This window comes from Branchiostoma floridae, chromosome 8, assembly GCF_000003815.2.
Source record: "Branchiostoma floridae strain S238N-H82 chromosome 8, Bfl_VNyyK, whole genome shotgun sequence".
Classification (NCBI taxonomy): domain Eukaryota; kingdom Metazoa; phylum Chordata; class Leptocardii; order Amphioxiformes; family Branchiostomatidae; genus Branchiostoma; species Branchiostoma floridae.
The window spans coordinates 20,830,971-20,850,180 of NC_049986.1; the positions used below are offsets into that span (position 1 = coordinate 20,830,971).

The 19,210-nt window shown below is 42.6% G+C and overlaps 3 protein-coding genes across 4 annotated transcripts; all 3 read right to left on the reverse strand.

Moving 5' to 3' along the window:
- Positions 1 to 6,498: 6,498 nt before the first annotated feature.
- Positions 6,499 to 13,689, reverse strand: LOC118421249 (zeta-crystallin-like). 2 transcript variants are annotated; one of them, XM_035828452.1, is made up of 9 exons: positions 13,146 to 13,688; positions 12,651 to 12,785; positions 12,056 to 12,208; positions 11,433 to 11,596; positions 10,897 to 10,948; positions 10,367 to 10,516; positions 9,501 to 9,602; positions 8,278 to 8,373; positions 6,499 to 6,831 (listed from the first exon to the last, which is right to left on the reverse strand). In XM_035828452.1, exons 2-9 carry the CDS (start codon positions 12,768 to 12,770, stop codon positions 6,670 to 6,672), a joined length of 999 nt encoding a protein of 332 aa, XP_035684345.1. In that variant the 5' UTR covers positions 12,771 to 12,785; positions 13,146 to 13,688; the 3' UTR covers positions 6,499 to 6,669. The 2 variants fall into 2 exon arrangements, with proteins under 2 accessions (XP_035684345.1, XP_035684344.1); XM_035828451.1 differs by lacking the exon at positions 6,499 to 6,831 and adding an exon at positions 8,848 to 8,937 and having other exon boundaries at positions 8,238 to 8,373; positions 13,146 to 13,689.
- Positions 13,690 to 14,012: 323 nt separating this feature from the next.
- LOC118421239 (zinc finger protein 431-like) lies at positions 14,013 to 17,761 on the reverse strand. Its single transcript, XM_035828437.1, has one exon. The coding sequence runs from the start codon at positions 17,666 to 17,668 to the stop codon at positions 14,876 to 14,878; it is 2,793 nt and encodes a 930-aa protein (XP_035684330.1). The 5' UTR covers positions 17,669 to 17,761; the 3' UTR covers positions 14,013 to 14,875.
- A 91-nt stretch (positions 17,762 to 17,852) lies between these two features.
- LOC118421894 (zinc finger protein 135-like) lies at positions 17,853 to 18,613 on the reverse strand. The gene is made up of 2 exons (XM_035829399.1): positions 18,115 to 18,613; positions 17,853 to 17,986 (listed from the first exon to the last, which is right to left on the reverse strand). The coding sequence occupies exons 1-2, from the start codon at positions 18,611 to 18,613 to the stop codon at positions 17,853 to 17,855; spliced, it is 633 nt and encodes a 210-aa protein (XP_035685292.1).
- Positions 18,614 to 19,210: the final 597 nt, after the last annotated feature.

Sequence of the window (19,210 nt, forward strand, 5' to 3'; positions counted from 1 at the left end):
CTACATTTAATATGAATGTGTGATGAGTTTGATCAAAGTGGTATCACTTTTGAACTTATGTAGTAAATCAGCTTTTGATATAACGATGTCAGATTTTCAGCAAGAATGGATATTTGTTTGTTTTGTTTGTGTATTTGTGCAATCTTCAAAAGAAAACTAAAAGTGTTACAGTTGTATTAGCATTAGCATTTACATATAAGCCACAGTGTTCTATTTGCAAAGTATATGTTAGTAGCCCGGTACAAGGGAATACATGTGTTTGCGTTTCTTTTCTTTCCGGAGTATATCATCTGTTTTGTGTAACTGCGCCTGTAAATACGTAAAGTTTTGCTGAAACTCGGTGAACTATATGCAATCAGTATTGCAGATATATAGGTTGTTATAGAGAAGTTTATGTTATTATAGAGAACTCTAAGTTGTTATTAGAGAACTCTAAGTTATTATCGGAGAACTTTAGATTGTTACTGGAGAACTCTGAGTTGTCATCATTGAAATATAAGTTGGACACTGCTAGTTAATTGTTTGAGAAATTTAGGTTCCTTTTTAAGAAATCTGACTTGACTACGAACTATGCCCTCAGCAAAGAAATCGACGATACAAACATGATATAAGCTGTTTAAACAAGGCAATGAAGTGCAATACGTAGTACCAGTAGGTTTTATGTAGATGATTAGATTTAAGGTCTTTAAGACAATGGTGTTTGTGATCATTATATAGAGTTAGAGCATTTTGTGTATTTAATACATATCTGCAATTTCATTACATCATCATGCAATTTTACGACACAATAAAAATTGGAAATTACGATGCAATATTTCATTCATTATGCACGAATTTGATTAGATATTGACTATAGAGAAAGTTGATATTTTCGGGGAGGGGGTTAAGATTTTTTGAGTAGAGTTGACTAGAGTTCTTCGGTTGGTTTGGAGTGTTACATCAATCGGAACCGCTCCTCATTATTTGATCCTCATTTGCTCTGAAACGCACTCACCCCTTCCCTGACCCGAACCTCCACCTTACATCTACTTGGAGATGACCTCACTCCCTTCCTTCCCCGAAGCTGCCCCTTTTATCCCCTTGGAGATAACTTGCTTGGTAACAAGACACAAAGTGAAACATTAAGAACTGTTACAGAAAAGCGAGATGGTCGGAGAAAAGACTAGCAGTAAGACTAAGGAATGAGGTGACCCTGACCTTATCCGTTTCCTGGCTCAAACCCCTACCTTACATCTGCTTGGATATGACCTCACCCCTTCCATCCAGCATGGTATCCAGCCGTATTACAGTTCCCGAAAATTTTGTAGAGGACAGAAAAGAAACGGGAGCTATGATATGGTTATAATACGGCTCGATACCAGGCTATTCCCCAAGGCCACGAACCACCACTTTTCATCTGTTGAGGGTGACCTCACCGTTTCCTAGCCATGAACCTGCAATTTACATCTTCTTGGAGATCAACTCAGCCCATCCCCGACCGTCCACTTCCTACATGTTCTCCAAGCAGAGGTCGGGTCACGGAGATAGAATTGACCTAGCTAGCTTCCCTCAAGCGAAATCTAGCCAGTAAAAATCCCAACCACTTCTATCTCCGCGACCCAACCTCTGCTTGGAATACCTCCCAGTCCCACAGTCCAGTCGTACCTACCGGTGCCAGATCGATACGGTATGACACCACATGAATCCACCCAAAGTGCACGGCTTTTAAGTCCTGCGTGTCGCCTGCCAGCGGACGATTGAAACGAAAATATCGTTAAGCGCGTCTCCTGAGAAATTAGACGTTCCCATTCATTAGGAGGTGGGAGTGCGAGGGTCAGGAGGGGGCGGGGCCGGGACGTGTCAGATTTACCGGCGGATCGAAATCTCGGCCCGCGGCTCGGAGGGACGGGTCCGGAGGGAACAGGTGGAAGAGACAATTGGCCTAGTTTATTATGGTTGGGACATGGAAGTCATCTCAATCCTTGGTGTACCTGTAAATAAAATACAAAAAAAACGGACAAGTTCGACAACGGATAACCTCCTTGGCAATACAGTACAATAACAGGATAGTGCAGATTTGCCCCGGACAATTGTAGTTTAACAATAGGGTTTGAGGGTGCACAATTGACAATGTATGTAACACTGGAAGATCCAGATATAGATGCAATTGTCTCCGTGTATGATTTTTGCCGTTTGGGACATCCAGGCCGAAGACAAAATCCAGATCCAAAACTTAAAACTGGATCTATCATGCAAGCGGATCGAAATCTCGGCCCGCGGCTCAGAGGAGTGGGTCCGGGGGGACAGGTGCGTGCGTCTGGGATAGACAATTGTCCTAGTTAATTATGGCTGGGTTCATCTTCAATGTACGACGTGGAAGAGATACATGCAGTAGTCTATGGAGTAGATGAAAGAAAGGAAGACCAACAACTGGGTAGTGCAGATAGTTTGACCCGGACAACTATGATTCAACAATAGGGTTTGAGGGCATACGATTGACGTTTAAGTAACACTGGGAGATCCAGAGACAATTACCATTAGCTAGCTTATAACATTTGCCGTTTGGGACATCCACGCCCAAAATAAAACCCAGACCCATAAAACTGGATCTCTCAAGCAAGCGGATCGAAATCTCGGCCGGCGGCTCGGAGGAGTGGGTCCGGGGGGAGAGGTGCGTGCGTCTGAAGAGAGACAATTGCCCTAGTTAATAATGGCTGGGACATGGGTCTCATCTTCACTGTACGTGTAGAAGAGATAGATGCAGCAGAAAAACTCTGAGAGGTGACACCAGGAGCATGACAGAGCAAAGCTCGTACCTTTAGATGTACTAGTTCCGAACAAATGCAATACAATAACGGGATAGTACAGATGGCACTGACTGTAGCGGTAAACGTTCAGTTCAGTTCGGTTCATCCTCTGAGAGCGCACGATTGACCGTCGAACACAGGGAGATCCAGAGACAATTGCCCTAGTTTATAATGAATGCTTGCCGCTTGGCCCAAGACAAAATCCAGACCCAAAACTTAAAACTGGATCTCTCGAAAGGTAAAACACAAAGGTGCCCTATGTCACAATGATAGCGACATCGGGCCCGTTTCCTTGTAATAAAACCCTTGATGAACTGATCGCAATAAAAACAGTACGACAACTATTGTACGATGACAGGGCGTGCGAGAGAGAGAGCACATGCGTTTGTGTAACACCGATTGAGGAGAGGCAATTGGCCTAATTTATGACGGTAGCGACAGCTACTTTCACTATTGCAAGACGTCAACAACTATGCAATCCGAGTCAACGTTAACCCTTGCAACAAAGCTTGTATCGCATAACGCTTGTTTTATAAAGTATTTATAGTACAAGCGGCTAAAGGTGATGATCCACACACACAGAGGAGGACAGATACTATTACAAGTAACGTGATGTAGTTTCTTAATTTGTGGCTCTACTCAAACACGGGTGAGCAGGTCTAGGTGAACGTTAGCTTTAGCAATAGGGAGCAGAGACAGAGTACAGAAAGTTACTCCAAGAACGACAGTCTGTCCGATGGCGAACTTGGCACTCGCCCTACCCTAGGCGACATCGCGTTACACTATAGCAGATGAAAGTAGCGCCCATTCTTTAATCACTGGACAGTCCGCCACTTAATCAAGCAGACAGGACAGAAAAAGGTGAGACGAAAAGTGGAGCAAAGCCGAGAAATAATGAAGAAAACCTTTCCCCTGTTCATCAATTAAGCGGCGAAGTGGATGGGACGAGGAAAGGCAATTTCGGGGGCATGTACGGGTGTCGCTGGGAGGGACCACCTCCAATCACTACAGACCATTTACGCGGAAAAATCACTGGCCGGCACGGAACATCGCATGCAGCGCTCCAATTTTCTCATCGCCAAGTCTTGTGGGGGACGTCTTTAGCCAGACCTACATCCTTCCCTTTACTAAGACGCCCCGTGGCGACACCATAAGGATGTATTGTGTGGTGATGTCTCCCCATTGTTCCGTGCCGAACCCGGCACGCGTGCGGCTCGTACCTGATTTAATGGCACCCCGGATTAATGATGCTTAATTGACGAGATTTATCCGGGCAGAGTTAAGTGGGGGTGAATTGATGGCAATCGATGGGGAGGTGTTTTAGAGAAGCGAAAATCAAATTTATAGATTTCATTTTCCTCATAATTCTTGCGCCGCGCGGACAGGAGAAGAGCGAGATCGAAGTTTGCAATACCGTAATGAAGAGCTCTGATATGAAATATAGATATCAGTAAACTCGGATTCATTAGCCAGAAAGGATTTATTCAGAGCGGCAGGGTTGACCACATTAGGGTGTATCGGATTTCGCTCCTGTTTATCGGAAGATTTTTGACAGTTTTTCAATAAAAATATCCCGAGATTACTTTGTGTGATTTCCGACTAGCTCCGGACCGTCCAACGGTTCAGGAGGTCACCCAACATCGATGGCTTCCAGGGTCCGAGTTCGTAAAGTGATTCGTAGAAAAGGTTTTGGACACGCGAAATGGAAGCACATGATTTACTAGATGGTCACTCACGCTGGATGTTACGGTAACGCAGAGTGCAGAAATGTACATGGCAATCAGAGATGGCAGACTTCACCCCCTTTACGTAGGTTAGAAATAGGTGCATATTAGCACATACACATACACACGCTCACACACACATACACATGCAACCACAAACACACAGACACACACAGACATGCGGGCACAGACACACAAGCACAGACAACACACACACACACACACACACAGAAACGCAAGCACATACACATACACACACACAAGCACAGACAAACACACACACAAGCACACACACACACACACACAAGCACACACACACACACACACAAGCACAGATGGAGAAAGAATGGGAGGAAACAATGAGAGAGAGAAAGAGAGTTACATCACTAAGTAAACAACACACATTATAACATTTTGGGAAATCTGGTTCATTGATAGTCAAACACACAAAAGCGCAATGGTATCTTCTTGTTCTACGTCATATGATGAGAATTTGAATCTGGTAGTCCCTTGGGAAGACACAATTTACAGTATATCTAAAAATGTAACTGCTATGCAACAATTTTCGACTTAAAAATTATCACTAAGCAACTTCGATCTTAACACCATGTCGAGGCACTGTGCAGGTTATAGTTTGGAAACTTTATAACGTCTGTCATTTTGTCATAGACAAGGTTGCTGAGCAAAGCAAAATTTGCTCTATTTATATCCTAACAATTACTTTTACGATATGATGAGTTCCCTACATTAATTTTTTTTCATCAACATTTTATGGGTGCAAATCATAAAAAAATCTGTATGACTTTAAGCTAATTTATAGAATTATTTTATATGAGATACAACACTTTGCCCATGTTTCATTTTCATATTACCATTTCACCATTAATGTCTCTTTTTTTCACCATTTAATGAATGCACACTATGACAACCAGTGAGACTTAGAACCAAAGTACAGAATTAGTTTAAATGGTGAACACAACTTTGCCAACTGCAAACTTGGTTCCCATTATGCCCTCTTTCATATTTTTACCATTTCACCATTAAATGAAATTCAATGCACATCATGTTAAATTTTCAAACTGCAGTATGGCATTAGTTTAACATCCATTGGCATAATACCGGTCGGTTTACTGCAATTTCTCAAGCAATGCTAATTTGGCAAATGATCAACGCATCATTTTCTCCAGTTACATGTTGCTGTTACAGCTTACCTTTGCCACTTCTTCTGTGTAAATTATTTTGTCTCTCTGGTCCTGCTAAAAACATAATATCGTAATTAGAACACACCGCGGAATTGCACGGAGAACGGGCGCGTGGTTGGAAGGGGGTGCACTATACCGGTCGAACGAAACACGGCACAATTAACTGCCGCTATGTACCTTTATACATCCTCTGTTGTTCCTTTCTTTCCTGTTAGTAGTTGCACAAAACAAAAATCTGCATGAGCATACAAAAAGTCATGAGAAAATGGGCGTATACTGACAAGAATTTTCATTTAATTTTGGTCCGTCACAACCGCTATGACGTAAAACTTTACTGCTGGCCGTAGCATTAAAAATGGCGGGAAAATGGCGGCGTACGTTCAATTTGACCCATTCAGCCGTAGATCCGGGCGATAATGCAACGGTTCCTCACACTTTTACACGAGTTGTAGGTCACCAAAAGAAATTCAAGATTGCTGTTGAATCATGCTTGTCTTGTGCCGTGAGCACATGTGATTATTATCTACAAATCTGGCGATGAACGTGACAGTGTGTTTGTCCCACGACGAGCTCGCCTGCCCCGAAAATGACCTGAAAACTTTTGGCCTTGTTGTCTTCGAATGCATTGTTATCGATGCTTTGTAAATTATGTATTGGACACCTAGATGTCTGAAGTGTGCATACCTCAGAAATAACTATTGTTGCATGTGTAGATCTCTTTAAGTTCCACTATTTTTAATCGACCGGTATAAGGCTTATGACCGGTATTATGCCAATGCATGTTATATGGTGAGCACAACTTTCCCATGAACTTTTCATACCCCAAATAGCAATTACTCAAGCAAATGGATATGGTTTTGGAAATGATCAGACGCTGCAGATAACAACTGTTATCTTAAGTCAGTGACTGTTTCCATGCACATTATGATAATCTTTAAACTGAAGTACAGCATTACTTTATACGGTGAGCACAACTTTGCCCATGGCAGACTTAGTCTCTATGATGTCCTTATGGGCCTCAGGAGCCTGTTCCAGGCTATACTCCCTCCCCACAACAGGGTTCAGGGTGCCCTGGGTGAAGCCTGCGTACAGGGCTGCCACTGTCTCACCGAGTTCCGTCTGGAAGGCACAAAAACAACAACATGCAAATGTAGGGTCAAGCTTTCTCTATACTGGGATGGATTGCACACACAAAACATGCAAAGGCAGACAGCAACTTTTGTCTCACGATAGGCAACTACACAACATGATTTTATATTTGAGTGACATTTGCATACAATCCTTATGAGTTAATTAGTGACTCTGACATTCTAAACTATTTTATAGTTATATATTGTTCTGCCACTAGTGCCAGTTCATTCTAATGACACTGAAGAAGAGTGATGGATGCCACTCGAAACGTCCGGAGGTAATTCTCTGTTTATTATCCAGTTGTAGAGATTAATTGTATTTGGATATCAGTTACGTATGCAAAAACGGAGTTCAACTTCAAGCTTTCTTTTGGAAGGTTTGACAATTACATCAGGGAAAGAAGGGGAGTATAGCATAGAACTTTCTCTCTTCGTCACCAGATTTATCCAGATGAAAGATGATGATGATGACAGCATAGATATAAATAATAAAAGCAGGATTGCCAATATGGACACTAAATCCATGAAATGCAAATTCAAATTAAAAGAAAAGCAAGCTACGGAAGGCAGCAAACGAAATCTTTGAATTTTCTTTTTCTAGTTTCTTTAGTTGTATCATTAATTTCTTGTAGGCCAGTCCATTTCAGAGTAAATGAGAAAAAAAGATAGAATTTGAATCTGATCTGAGATGTCACATGGACAAACTTGCTGCAAATGTTACTGGGAAGCATGAAGTTTTAAATACTGCTGATCTTCAATTTGGTACTCTTCTGGCCAAAACGTTTTTTTTTTAATCTGAAGAACATTTGTAGGCATTCAACTTTCTTTTCTATGACGTAAAATCGGTTCAAAGATGCATACATCTGGCAGCACTGGCTTTTATTTCATGATGAGAGTCCTTGTTTGCAACTTTCAACATGGGCTAAAGACACACAGAAACTCCCTCTCCCAGCATTAGAAAACCTTACAAATATTTCAAATATTAAGCCAGTGCTCCCCCATAAAAAACAAGCCAGCACTGCTAGAAGTCTATGATTAAGTAGCTGCACAAAGAGGAAAAAGTTGCCTTTAAAGCTAAGGGCAGTCAACATGCCGTATGTGCAATTTGTCTGCACATTTTTTGGGAGGCCATGTCCTCGGCATATTACTGAAAACTTTCAGGCTGTACAGGGCAGGCGCGTCCACCATACTGGCACGTACAGGGGACGAATCCGCAGCCCGACGGCACGCAAACTTTTGCCTGCACGTAACGTTCTATGGCATGTCTGTGTGCTCCAAAATCCGTCGGATTCCCTACGAGTTCGTACGGAGGCGGTACTTACCACTTATGGATCCAAAAAGATTGCCCACGTTTTGACACATAGACAGCATGTATTTGCACATACGGGGGGTTGTGCTCTTAGCTTAAGATACTAGTAAGCAAAGCATAATATACCGCATCCATATGGTACAGCATTACGCCTATGATGGAGGTTTCTTTGGTCATGGCTGCACGAGCGTTGATCTGGGTCGGTCCCCTATTGCCTACAACCTGGGTACAACGGCAGACAGACATGTACACACACTGTCTCTCATCAGCATAGCAGGCAGGGCACAGTGTCATGGGTGTGTCACGCCACAAAGGAAGTACATCAGCTGTTTTCAGAACTTTTCCTCCAAAAAGTCCAGAAGGTTCTTGTAAACTTGAATTTGAAAAGACATAGGGCATTTTGAAAATTTACCCTCAGCCTCAGTAAAGGTAAAGATAACCAAGGAGGTTTCTCTTTAATGTCATTGATTTATATTTACCTTATAAGGAACATACTGCCCCATGCTTTATGGCAATATTGTTCCTGTTACAATGTTTATAGCTGTGGAAGCAATTGAATTCATCACAATTATTTTCTATATCTATCAGTTTTTAGGGCTTTGATTTAGACATTAGAAACAACTGAATTTCTTTTGTGGCAGATGAAACATACACGACATCTGAGATGACCCCCATCTGCCCTTGACCTTGACTCACCTCCGTGTCCCTCCCGACACCAATTACCCAGCATTCCTTGGTCATGAACAGGCGGGGGTCAATTTCTATCCGGCCACGAGAGCCGACAACCTACAGAACAGGGTGAGGCTTAGCTCCCTGCTTCATATGAATAACTTAGACACACTTATAACTGAGTTACTTAGTACTTCAGTTATCTAAGTTTGTTCTCTAATGTCTACATGCAAAGAGTATGTGACTGTAAAAAAAACTACTGACTGTAGAAAAAAGGAGAACGTTTTGTGTTAATCTACCATTAAAAAAAATTCACAAGAGGGTATACGTAATGACTATCACTTACAATACAGTTCTTACATCACACTAAAGTGTGTACTGACACTATAATCTACTAAAGCAGTACTGGCTCTTGTTTCACTGGACTGTGGTACATTGCTGCATTCTAATTTGAAAGATTTGTTTTTCAACTATAAGATTCGTTGAGTGCTCTGTTAAATCACTCCGTAGGATGATGCCAACCTACCACAGCTCTAGTGAGACCATATCCTGTTAGGACTGTAAGGATTTTACTGCAGGAAATCATTTCTTAACAAGACAAATTCACAAAATGAAGTACAATTTCTCTCCATATTATACACATATTATTTCATTAAGCAATTTGATGAGCTGAAACTCACCCCCACCCGCCCGTGCCTGGCCAGCAACTCCAAATCTTTCTCCAGGTTCACGTTTGCCAGCATCTCAATAATTAAGTCCACCCCTACTCCTGCTGTGGCTGCCTGTAGAACAAACAAAAAAATTAATAAACAAGTAAACAAACTAACAAACACCTCAATAATCATGTCCACTCCTTCTCTGGTTGCTCTGGTTGCCTTTACAAGGAACAAACAAACAGGTAAATGCACAAACATCCCAATAATCATTTCCACTCACAAGTCCTGCTGTGGCTGCCTGTATAACAAACAAACAAACAGGTAAACAAGAAAGTACACTAACAAACATATCAATGATCAGGTCCACCCCTACCCCTGCTGTGGCTGCCTGTAGAACAAACAAACAAACAAAGTATTGGCTGCCTGGCGATAGAACTCAAATGTGTTTGTCTTAATTTCCACTACTCAAGGATAAGTGACAGGAATCACCCATTATGTGAACATGTTTGTTTATACATGTAAGGAGGAACACATTGTCAAGCATTAGAATTTTGTATGTGGATAAAAGACAGCTGCAGTACAGTGGAATAGAGACATTTGGATCGGAGGAGCGATGACTATCTCTCATCATCATCATCATCATCATCATCTGGGCGTGCTAGTTGTGTTGGTTCAAAAGTTCACACTTTCACAAGATTTAATGTTAGACATGTTACTGACGTGTTAAAAAAAACCTGTACAAAGACTAAATTTTCTTCCATGCACATGAACTTCTATCTTACCATAACCTTGTCATTGGAACCTCTTTCATCAGTGTACCTCTCCTCTTTGTAACTTAAGACATTTTATCAAGCTGTAAGATGTCTTTACATGACTGTGAGACATCTTACCATGATCTTGTCCATGTACCCCTCCTCCCTATGGTTGAAGACATGCGCCGCTCCGTTCTTCTTCACAAGCTCCATCCCCTCACTGCTGCCTGCCGTTCCCATGACAACCATCCCATGAGCCTTTGCCAGCTGAACAGCAGCCAAGCCGACCTGCAATGTAGCAAATATCAACTTTAAAATGTGGAACTTCCTGGAGGAAATTTGTGCACTGACTCTTAAAAATTGTAAGAAAAGGAGCCAATTGCTCAAAGATCTCACACAAATGTGGTCAGTGATAGCAATGTGAAGTGTCATAAGAAATTATGACTTTCAACAGAATTGTGTTCAGAATTGTGTTGCGACATTAAGGCCTTCATGTACACATGTGCGGAAAATTGTGACATTTTTCTTATATGCCATCTATTTCAATCAGTCTTCTTGGTGGGGAGGCTGATAGAAAAAGATGGCATATAAGAAAAAGGTTATGATTTTCCCCACAAACCTCTGCTTGAAGAGTGTACACATAGTGGCTCATACACAACAAGACTCACCCCTCCACTTGCCCCATGGACCAGCACAGTCTCACCAGGCTTGCCATGGGTCCTGTGACAGACAGAGTATTGTTATCTATCAACCACCATTCACTATCAATGTAAAATAAAGAATTGATCTCACTGCTTTTCTTGACATATTTTGGATATCGTTTTCTTGTGCACTCTAACACTGTGAATGAAAAGAATTCATACTGTATGTTTACAAAAACCTTGGTAAATAGACCACAGGCCAGAATTTAATTTTTAAACCCACTGACCATCATTATGATCCCTATATTTACATGCAGGAGTGCTTTCAGCACATTTTAGATATTCATATGGAAGATTGGGACATTTTCTGATAAACCTCTAGGTTTTCTGATGTTATGGTTAGCTGTCAATTGAACTTGGAAGTCAGAAGATATCTATCATCCAACTTATCATACCTCCTTTAGCAAATACAAGCTTAGATCTCAAAACTCCGAACTTATGAGTTATCAAGGAGGTGATCAAATGAACCAGCATGCCACTGGGCATTAGGCAGATCTTCTCACCTGTGAAACAGCGCCCGGTACGCGGTCATGTACGGCACCCCGATGGCGGCGCCCTGCTGGAACGACAGCCGATCCGCCAGCCTGAAGGTCGTGTCCTCTTCCGCCACGGTGAACTCAGCATAGGCTCCTGTCACGCTGCCTCTGGTGAACACACGGTCTCCTTTCTGAAAGCAAAATCACAGTTTATTGCTATAATTAATCAAATAATGGATACTACTACTACTACTACTACTACTACTACTACTACTTCTGACTATCATTGACTCACTGATTTATAACTGTAGTACTGATCTATTCCAGTAGGGGACTCTGCTACACTAAGTCATGCTACCCCTGGTGAAAACATGGTCTCCTGTCTGAAAGCAAAGTTGCACATTAGTACTATTACTATCATTTGGTTTCTAACTGGTAACTATCTACCTGTAGTACTGATCTATTCCAGTAGGGTGCCCTGTTGCATTGATGTTCAAGTCATGCTACCCCTGGTGAACATAAAGTCTCCTTTTTACGGGTGGGTACCAGTACAAAACCGTTTTTTCTTTTTCTGAAAAAAAATCAGCGGGCCGGCATTTGGTGGGGGTGTAATACTGATCTATACCGATAGGTGGTGCTGGTGCACTGACCTGAAACTTGGTAGCCTCCTTGCCAACCTCCTCCACCACCCCAGCAACATCACAGCCGGGGGTCCAGGGCAGGGGTGGCTTGATGTTGTGTGTGCCACTCCGGATGTAGGTTTCCACTGGGTTCACTCCGACGGCAGAGACTTTGATCAAAACCTGCAAAAGGTTTTATATATGGTGTTGAACATGGTGAAAGCAAAAGAGAAAATAATGCAAAAGAGAAATTCTTTCCAATAATGTACAGGGCTGCTGTCAGCTATAGTCCACCTGTATACGTGTGTGTGTGTATGTGATAATTTGTGTGTGCGTGCGTGTTTGTGTATATTATGTTTTTCTCTTGTCTGTCTGTCAACTTTGACATGATGCTGTTCATCCATCATGTCATTCTCTTTTAAGTTTACATGTAGATAAAAAACAACAGAGATTATAAACCATGTGCAATGCCTTGTGCAATGCCTTAAGTTTGTGCTGTCAGCTTTATAATGGAACAATAAGACTTACTTTTTTGCCCTGAGCCTTTGGGCAGGCCTTCTCCACTTTCAGTACCTCTGTCCTGCAAAACTCTCTCATTCATAAACAAACTAATAAACAAACTCACCTGTTTGCCTTCAGCCTGTGGAACGGCGACCTCTTCGACCTTGAGAACCTCCGGCCCGCCGAACTCCCTCACAACGACGGCCCGCATGGCTCGAGCTGCAGCCCGCACAGAAGCAGACATCAGCTGGTTAAAGACCTGGGTTCGAGAGGGGCTTTGATTGGTGACATGATTCGGGTTTATTAAAATCTATGTTTATCAAAGTGATTTTCAAAGACGTCACAAGTATGGCTTTTTGAGAGAGAAATCTGGTTGAGGACATGATTTGTATGTAGCTTCAGGATGGTCATTTGCAAATTAAGGTCTGTTATTTGTGAAGGCTGACCAGTGGTTTAAAATAATTGGATGCAATTATTAAATGAATTTTGACTCTTCACAGCTTGTCATTATACGTCTATGTGGACTGTCCAGTCTGGTACGACATACTGGCTGGAGTGTTTTTCTCTGCCAATTCTAAACTACAGATCTAAAAAAATAAAAATAGACCAGTGATCTCACATGTTGTGTACCTGTCCTGCTGTAAGTCCACGTCTTCACACCTGGCCCCGCCCCCTTCACACGAGTCCAGGCCACTAACGTCGCTTTCTTCACCCCAAACTACACACAGTACCGTCAGTATGGCGCTACACAGTCCTACAACACACCCGGCACGCATACAGATCACAAAAGTCGGCAAAAATCACGAAATAAGTGAGAGTAATAAACTTTCGCCCGCTCTCCTGATAGCGAGCTGACCCAACAATGAACTTTGGCCTTTTGACACCTTTGCTGACATTAGCGCCTTCTAGCGAGGTTCTATTGCAACGCATAAAGTTCATTATAATGTTGGCAAAGCCGGAGTTCCAGGGTGTAAAAGTTTGATTTTCTTGCAAAATCATAATGTACATTCAAGAAATGTTCCTGCAAATTGAACATTATGCAAAACAATTTTGTCATGAATGAGATATGGACGATTTCTTCCTCACCCGTATACAGTAGAAGCCAGTTAATTGCACGTCGGATAAACACACACTTCTGTTTATTGCACGGAATCCCAAAATCCCAAACCAGTGCGGTCCAGCAAGATAAATTCGCATTATTGCACCACCCGGATAATTGCACGAAATACGCTGGCAAATGGGGTGTGCAATTAAGCGGCTTCTACTGTACTTAGTGCTTGCGCTAGCATTGAATTTTGTGTTTACATTTCCAGAGGATGTCATCCATAAAGTCAAATAAAATGTAAATATGGGCAAAAGTATAAAAAATAATAATGATAGATTGTATAATAAAGTACAATTATAGCATACCATCGTTCTTATTTTTCTTGGAGTATAATCAAACTATACCATTGAATTACTTAAAGGTGTAAAAAAATAGTTGACATACTCTTAAAATTTTTTATTTTACTCAATGGCATAGTTGGGTAACAAACAACTTGCAAAACATCTATTTGACCAACTTCGCCTACATGTATATTTACAAAGAATGCAGATAAAGGCATGGTGAAGGGACGCATGAGATAAGACGCATCAAAATTGATAGAATGAATTGATTAAATTGGTCAAAATCAGCAAAGAGCAGACAAATGTACACAAAGTGTACACAAAGGAAAGCTGACAAAATAGAATGTCCAACAAAAACGCTTGCAAAGACTTCGAAAACAAGATGGAGCCTAACTCCTCCTTGGAGAGTACATCAATATAAACATCATGTGCTTTTATTTCTAACATATAAATATATACAAAAAAATTCGTAATGTTAACATGGCAAAAATGTTTAAAAGCTGTATCAAGGGTAAAGTTTTTTATCACACATTTAAGCTTTTTCCCTTTTGAAAATGTAACTTATATAGAAGAATGACCTGTGGTCACAATCGTTACACATACAGGCTTTCCAACAAACTACAGTACTCAAGTTCTACCATGTCTTTCCTTTTGCCGGCGATGGGCTGTACTTGAAAAGTCAAAGAAAGCGGGGAAGACATGCTACAAAGGGACCTCGACCTCTGGGGGTTAGTCTTTAAAAGGAATTCCCCTGAGGGGAGAAGACTTACTTCTCAATGTGTTACTAGACAAAGGAAGATCTGAGTCAGTAGTCAACATACAATATGTAGGGTCTACTACTGGTCCTTGTCTATGAATGTTTCTACATGTAAACTTTGCAAACATTCCTCAATACGCTTGCATTGGTTTATTGTTTAGCAGTGTTAAGTAGTCACTCAGTTCACATTAGAAAGATTTTCTTAACTATTCGTCAGCATGTTTATGTCTCATGTGCCGTAACAGTGTAGACTTATAAGCTGTCGTGACGTCACATTTCTCGCACTTGTAGGGTTTATCATCGGAGTGTTTGGCCGCGTGTAAGGATAGTTGGCTTTTGTCATCGGCGGAATAGTCACACTGGTCACATTTGAATCGTCTTTCAACTGGAATTTTTTCTGGTACTCTTCCATGTTTGCGTTTCATGTGTCGAGATAGCGCAGAAAAATGAGCTGTGCTGAGGTCACATTCCTCGCAGTTGTAGGGTTTCTCATCGGTGTGTATAAACGCGTGCTGATACAAGGCGCGCTCTTGGTCTGCTGAATAGTTGCACTGGTCACACTTGAAGGGTTTTTCGACCGCAGCTTGTTCCGTTCGCCGGGAGATCCGAGACGTCTCCACTGCATGAGCTTTCGTGTGCCGGGACAGGGCAGACTTGTACGCCGTTGTGTGATCACACTTCCCACACTTGTAGGGCTTCTCACCGGTGTGGGTGAACATGTGTTCCCTTAAATGCGCTCTCTTGGCAAACCTGGCGTCACAACGGTCACATTTGTGTGGTCGTTCACCTGTATGCGTTCTCATATGGACGCACAGCTCAGTGCTCGTTCTGGCTCTGTGTCCGCATTTTTCACACATGTAGGGTTTCTCTCCGGTGTGCTTGAGCATGTGTCGTTTCAGAAAGCTCTTCCGTACGGCAGAATAGTCACACTGGTCACATTTGAAAGGCCTCTCGCCTGTGTGTGTCCTCATGTGTACAGTTAGTTCTTCATTATACGCCGTCCTGTAGCCACATCTCTCACACATCAAGGGCTTCAAACCGTGCGAGAACATGTGTTTTCTCAACATTTTTTTTGTCACAGTAGCGAAGTTGCAAAGATCGCATATGAATGGTTTTTCACCTGTGTGACTTTTCACATGTCGTGATAGGCGACTCTCTTGGGTTGTCACGTACTGACATAAGTCACACGTGTAGGTTCTCTCTCCAGTGTGTTTGGTGGCCATGTGTATTTCTAGACGCGTTTTCCGTTCGGTAGAATAATCGCAATGGTCACATTTGTAAGGTTTCTCACCGGTGTGTGTTCTCTTGTGCCGGTTGAGCGCAGAGTGAAATGTCGTCTTGTATCCGCATTTGTCACAACTGTAGCGTTTCTCGCCGGTATGTATATACATGTGTTGCTTTAAATTGCTTCTCTCTGCAGCAGAATAGTCGCACTGGTCACATTTGTAGGGTCTTTCACCAGTATGTGTTCTTCTGTGTTTGGATAGGTGAAACGTATCAGTCGCTTGGTGTCCGCATTCTTCACACTTGTATCGTTCGTCGCCGTGGTGTTTGATTACGTGCCTGCGTAAAGGGCCCCTACGCGTTGCGGCGTAGTCACACTTGTGGCACTTGTACGGTTTCTCCCCGGTGTGTAGCCTCATGTGGGCCGAGAAGGAATACTTGTCAGTCGTTTTAAACTCACACTCGTCACACTTGTAGGGTTTCTCTTCCAAATGTATGTTCAAGTGCCTGGAAAAGTTATTCTTCATGGCTGTCTTGTATCCGCATTCCTTGCAAGTGTAGGGTTTCTCACCTGTGTGTTGGATCATGTGCTTGTCTAAACGCCCTTTCCGTGTAGTAGAATAGTCGCACTGATCACATTTGTAAGGTTTCTCACCTATGTGTGTTTTTACATGTCGACTAAGGGCAGACTTATACTGCGTCTTGTAGTCGCATTTTTCACATTTGTGACATTTGTCACTGCTGTGTTTCAACATATGTTCTGACAGTTTATACCTTGTAGCCGCTCTGTAGCCACACTCCTCACAACCGTAGGGCTTAAATGTACCTTTAGATCGTTCGGTCGTTTGCGCATGTCCAGTTGATGACGTTTCTTTGTCTTTCACATCTTCAGTTTCTTCGCACAGAATTCTATCTTCCCCCTCCAGCTGACTTTCTTCTATCCGGCTCTCGGACTCTCCATCGTTTCTCTGGTTCTCAGTTTGTGCTGCAGACCACTTTCCAGATACAAAACCACCGCGGGGCTTTTCCATTTGGGGGCTGGAGGTTTCAGGGGAGAATATTTTCATTTTCTTGCTCTGCTGGCTTTTCTCACTTGTTGTGTTGTCGTCATTGGTGTTTGTCTCGTTTGTAGAGTCGGGGTGTTGCCTTATGATATGTCGGGTTAGAGCCCGCTTCCAAGTAGTCTTGAAGTCACACTGACCGCACAGGTACCGTTTCACAACTGCGGGCGTAATCATGTGGCTGTGCACGTGTCTTTTCTTGGTAGCAGTATGGTCGCACTGGTTGCATTTGTGGGGCCTTTCGGCGTCGATCGATCCTTGTCTTCCGCCAGCATGCTGCCTTCTCATGTGTCGTTTTAGAGCACCTTTCCAAGCTGACTTGAAGTTGCAATGTCCACATCGGTGCGGCTTTTCACCGGAGTGTGTGATCATGTGGTCCTCTAGATGTGCTCTTTGTGTGAAAGCCGAGTCACACTGGGCGCATTTGTAGGGCCTTTCGCCGGTATGCTTCCTCATGTGTCTGGTCAGGGAGTAGGGATCGGAGGCCCTGTATCCGCACTCACCACACGTGTGGCGTTTTTTACCTCGGTGTTTTCGCATATGCTTGGACAGAGTTGACAAGGTTCTTGCTCTGTATCCGCACGCATCACACCTGTAGGGTTTGTAGACCCTTTGTTTATCTAAGTGGTACTGGCATGTAGTAGATGAGCCGCACGTGTCACAGCTAAGTGCCCTTTCCTTTGCATGCTTTCTCTTTCGTAATCGTAATGACATTGTCTTTTCATGCTGACTGGAGTTCTCATCATAAGGGCCTTCGCACAGAGATTCATTTTCCAAGGTTACTTGCTTTTCATGTGCCTGGTCCTCGCCACTGTTTGTCTCGCTCCCAGGATGTCTTTCGGACAATTCTTGAATGTGAACCCCACAGTTGGCCTTAACCTTCTCACAAGGGGGCGTTTCACTGCATGTTTCCTCCCAGGATGTCTTTCTTTCCTTGCTCGGCTCCGTTTCCACATCCGCAGTCTCTTCGTCTGTGATGCTTTTCTTTTTTCTGAATTGCCTGATACGTACTAGGCCCGTATGTTGCTCTATCTGATGTCGAATCAGGGCAGACTTGTAAGCAGACATAAACTCACACTTCTCGCATTTAAAGGGCTTTTCGCCCATGTGTTTGCACAGGTGTTTGTCTAAATGATTTTGATATTTTCCAGAATAGTCACAGTGGGGGCACTTGTAGGGTTTTCCATCTGCATTTCTCGGTTTTTCCATTTCAAGGGTGAAGTTTTCAGCACAGGTTTCCTGATAGGGTGTTTCCTTGTCCCTTTGCTCTTCCATAGTTGTTGTCCTGTCCTCTTTGTCTCCTGTTTCGCTTGTAGAATGATTGAGAACTTTTTCGCCAGCATGTTTCCTTCTCATATGTCGAGCTAGAGCAGATTTATAAGCTGTTCTGTGGTCGCAATGGCTACACTGGTAAGGTTTCTCACCGGAGTGCGTATAGAGGTGCTCGTCTAAATGACTTTTACATCTGGCAGAATAGTCGCACTGGTCACACCTGAAGGGTTTGTCACCTGTAGGTTTTAACTTATCCTTCTCAAGTATGAAGTCTTCACTGCAAATTTCCCTGTCTTCATCTAGCAATGTTTCCTCAGTTGTCGCCTCGTTTCCAGATTGTTCGACAGGCAGGTTTTCCGGGGAATTGCCACAGCTTTCCTCATCCATACCTGTGCAAAGTCAGGAAGCATAACAACACAAATAAGAGATTGACACCTTTAATCATGAATGTTTTACTCATAGCTACAGCTTGCTATAAACAATAAGTCAATAAGACTCCACTTGAATAGCGAGATACAGTCACTGTGGGCAATATGTCAAAGGTCCCTAATGAGTAATATGTCCAGGAACGTTTGTCTACATCTCAGGAGATGCTTTGATTATGATATTTTACCAACAGTGTATTTCAAGTAGCTTAAAGTTTAACAGAACCCCTTACCATCAGTACTTAGTAATGGATTTGACAATACAAGTCGTGACAGGGAAAAATGGCTTAAAAATAAGTTAAATAATTTTGTTACGGACCCAGGTCATTTTCCAGTTCTTTTTGAAAGAGTATAAAGCTTTATTTGGCATTAAACTGAAGAAGAGCCGGATAAGGAGTCGTACAAACTGTAGAAGAATCGAGGAATGAGTACCTAACCGAAATCTCTACTAGTAGTATAAAATGTAGCCTCCATAGCAGGCTCTCTGGGGGCATTTTTTGGGCTCATAATACACTTTTGCTGGCCATTTCTATTTGTAACGGACCGCGATAACCTTCGT

Excerpts from the sequence above, each read along its gene's own strand:
- LOC118421894 (XM_035829399.1), bottom strand. The coding sequence starts at position 18,613 with ATGGATGAGGAAAGCTGTGGCAATTCCCCGGAAAACCTGCCTGTCGAA. Across the intron at positions 17,987-18,114 it reads ACCCTACAAGTGCCCCCACT|ATAGAGCAACATACGGGCCT; the intron begins GTGACTATTCTG and ends ATTCGACATCAG.
- LOC118421239 (XM_035828437.1), bottom strand. The coding sequence starts at position 17,668 with ATGTCATTACGATTACGAAAGAGAAAGCATGCAAAGGAAAGGGCACTT.
- LOC118421249 (XM_035828452.1), bottom strand. The coding sequence starts at position 12,770 with ATGTCTGCTTCTGTGCGGGCTGCAGCTCGAGCCATGCGGGCCGTCGTT. Across the intron at positions 10,949-11,432 it reads TACCGGGCGCTGTTTCACAG|GACCCATGGCAAGCCTGGTG; the intron begins GTGAGAAGATCT and ends TGTCTGTCACAG. Across the intron at positions 9,603-10,366 it reads GGTACATGGACAAGATCATG|GCAGCCACAGCAGGAGTAGG; the intron begins GTAAGATGTCTC and ends TTTGTTCTACAG.